The 2500-nt window shown below is 40.2% G+C and overlaps 1 protein-coding gene across 1 annotated transcript in view; it reads left to right on the top strand.

Annotated features, from left to right (window-relative positions):
- Positions 1 to 1406: 1406 nt before the first annotated feature.
- Positions 1407 to 2500, top strand: part of LOC125029221 (GATA zinc finger domain-containing protein 14-like) — a 1937-nt gene continuing 843 nt past the window's right edge. Inside the window, exons 1-2 of the mRNA XM_047619107.1 lie at positions 1407 to 1896; positions 1998 to 2500. The exon at positions 1998 to 2500 is cut by the window's right edge and continues 843 nt beyond it. Of these exons, the coding sequence (XP_047475063.1) occupies positions 1585 to 1896; positions 1998 to 2500 (815 nt within the window). The 5' untranslated portion in view covers positions 1407 to 1584. The remainder of the gene's footprint in view (positions 1897 to 1997) is intronic.

Genomic DNA, 2500 nt, shown 5'->3' with positions numbered 1-2500 from the left:
AATTTCATTCCTTGGTCAGTCCTATCATTGAGACGTGAGGCAGAATGGGTCAGAAAATACAATAAAAATGTCCACTGGAAAAGAAACCGTCTAGTACCATTAACAACTGCAACTAAATAGTTATAGAAACACCAACCTCAACACTGTGCTGAAGAGTAAATTAACACTTGTGGACCAATACTGAGGTAAAATAAATAAGCAGATTACATTCAAGAAACATACCAAGTGCTTTAAAACCGATCCTTAGTCCAAAACTAACACCCAGATAGTGATGCAAAATACCAGTCAAGCAGTATTTGTGTTGTCATGAAAGGGATGGATGGAAGTGTCAAAATAATCGTCAGTTCGGGTTTCAGTTAGTGTATTATGACCAGTAAACTTTAAAATGGATACAACCTGTCATTAATCCAAGGTTCATGGGTGCTCGAGATGTATTTGGTGTTGTGAAAGAACTGACTGTTGGAATTTTTGAAATGGAAGAGCCGCAACTGTGGTTTCGAATGTTTGACATTTATCTAAGACGATGGCCATCTCTGAATAGTAGATCACATTCACATAAACAACACTCATATATACTCGTGTGTGTGTGTGTGTGTGTGTGTGTGTGTGTGTGTGTGTGTGTGTGTGTGTGTGTGTGTGTGTGTGTGTACATATATATGTGTGTGTGTATGTATGTATATGTGTGTATGTATACATATGTATATGTACACGTATATATATGTATGTGTACATGTGTATATATGTAAGTGTCCATGTATATATATGTATGTGTACATGTATATATGCATATGTGTTTCCATACACATATACAGACACATGTAAATTTATGTATTTGCACTCACATATGCATATATATATGTATATATGTATATGTATATATGTATATATGTATATATATGTATATATGTATATAGATGTTTATATAGATGTCTATATATGTATATATATGTTTATATATATATGTGTATAAATATGTTTATATATATGTATATATATGTTTATATATATGAATATATATATATATATATATTGTTATGGATACTATGAAAGCATGGGTCTGGTAAAGTATTCAGTTTGCTTAGATCCTTTCTTTTATTTTTAGATTATATTCTGAAACTTGCATGATTCGAGTGACAGACATTTGAAAGAAATAGTTGGTCTCTGTTTCAGTTGGAGCGCCGGAAATTCTCTAGCTAGAATTATTAATATCGGATAATACCTCTACTGCTACCGGTGCAGAAAACCACATGGGAAATTAAAAAAAAATAACAATAATGATATGGAAATTTCCTCTTTTGGTATTTCGATATTAGTCCTTCCTCATTCATCTTATCATAAACACACTTTTAACAAGCAGCGTTTTAACAATCAGTTATCCCTCATGGTCAAATGAAATCTGAATTGTGATCGATGTTCTGCAAGGAGCAATGTCCTTGCTATGAAGACAGACGATAGGGATGAGGATGGCAGACTGACCAACCTTGCAGGATATCCGAGACGTCGAGAGTGGGGTGGGCGTGGCCACTGCTTGGCTATATAAAGCGATCGCCGTCGACGTCACGCATCAGCCTCGTATCCCTCACCATGAAGGTAAAGAGTAGAAAGATATTTTTTTTCTTGTCTCTGTTTTGTATTACTTTTATTTCAGTGAATGTTCTTATCTTTAACCTCTTGCAGCTGGCACTGACGATATTACTGTGTGTGGGCGCTGCCGTGAAGGTGGCGGCGCAGGATGGCTCCTATGTGCTGGATTCACGAGGCGTGGAGGTGGAGCAGGGACTCCAGCCTTCCCCAGAACTCTTCCAGAACCACCAGGCCTTCTCCCAAGCCTTCAAAGAACGCTCTGAAGAGATGGCCCTGCAATACAGTCTTGGCCAAGTCGAATACAATGATCCTGTTAGTATCCTACTGCTTTGTAAATATGTATATTAAATTTGCTCTGTTATATTCATAAAACAGTAACAGTATGTATACTTATCATTTGATGTTGTCTGCAGAACCCGGAGTATGCTTGGGCTTACGAGGTCGACGCCAAATCGACCGGGGACATGAAGTCTGCCCGAGAGGAACGTCGAGGTGACGTGGTCGTGGGTCAGTACTCGGTCATGGACCCCGACGGGTCTCTGCGCGTGGTCGACTACACGGTGGCTCCCGGCACAGGCTTCCAGGCCACCGTCCGCAAGGAGTACACGGGAGAGGCTTTCCAGGGTCAGGAGCAGAGACTGCAGGCTCAGGCCAAGCAGTACAGTGCTATCCAACAGGGAAGCAACTACCAACAGAATCGCAACCAGTACCAACAGAACCGTGGCCTGTACTCCCAGAACAACAATGAGTACCAACAGAACCGTGGCCAGTACTCACAGAACAACAATGAGTACCAACAGAAACGTGGCCAGTACTCACAGAACCGCAACCAATACCAGGAAAACCGTGGCCAGTACTCCCAGAACTACAATGAAAACCAACAGAACCGTAACCAGTACCAGTACTCACAAAATCG

This window comes from Penaeus chinensis, chromosome 9 (assembly GCF_019202785.1).
Source record: "Penaeus chinensis breed Huanghai No. 1 chromosome 9, ASM1920278v2, whole genome shotgun sequence".
Classification (NCBI taxonomy): Eukaryota; Metazoa; Arthropoda; class Malacostraca; order Decapoda; family Penaeidae; genus Penaeus; species Penaeus chinensis.
Note: the sequence above shows the minus strand (reverse complement) of the source record. Positions and strands in the feature narration are given on the sequence as shown.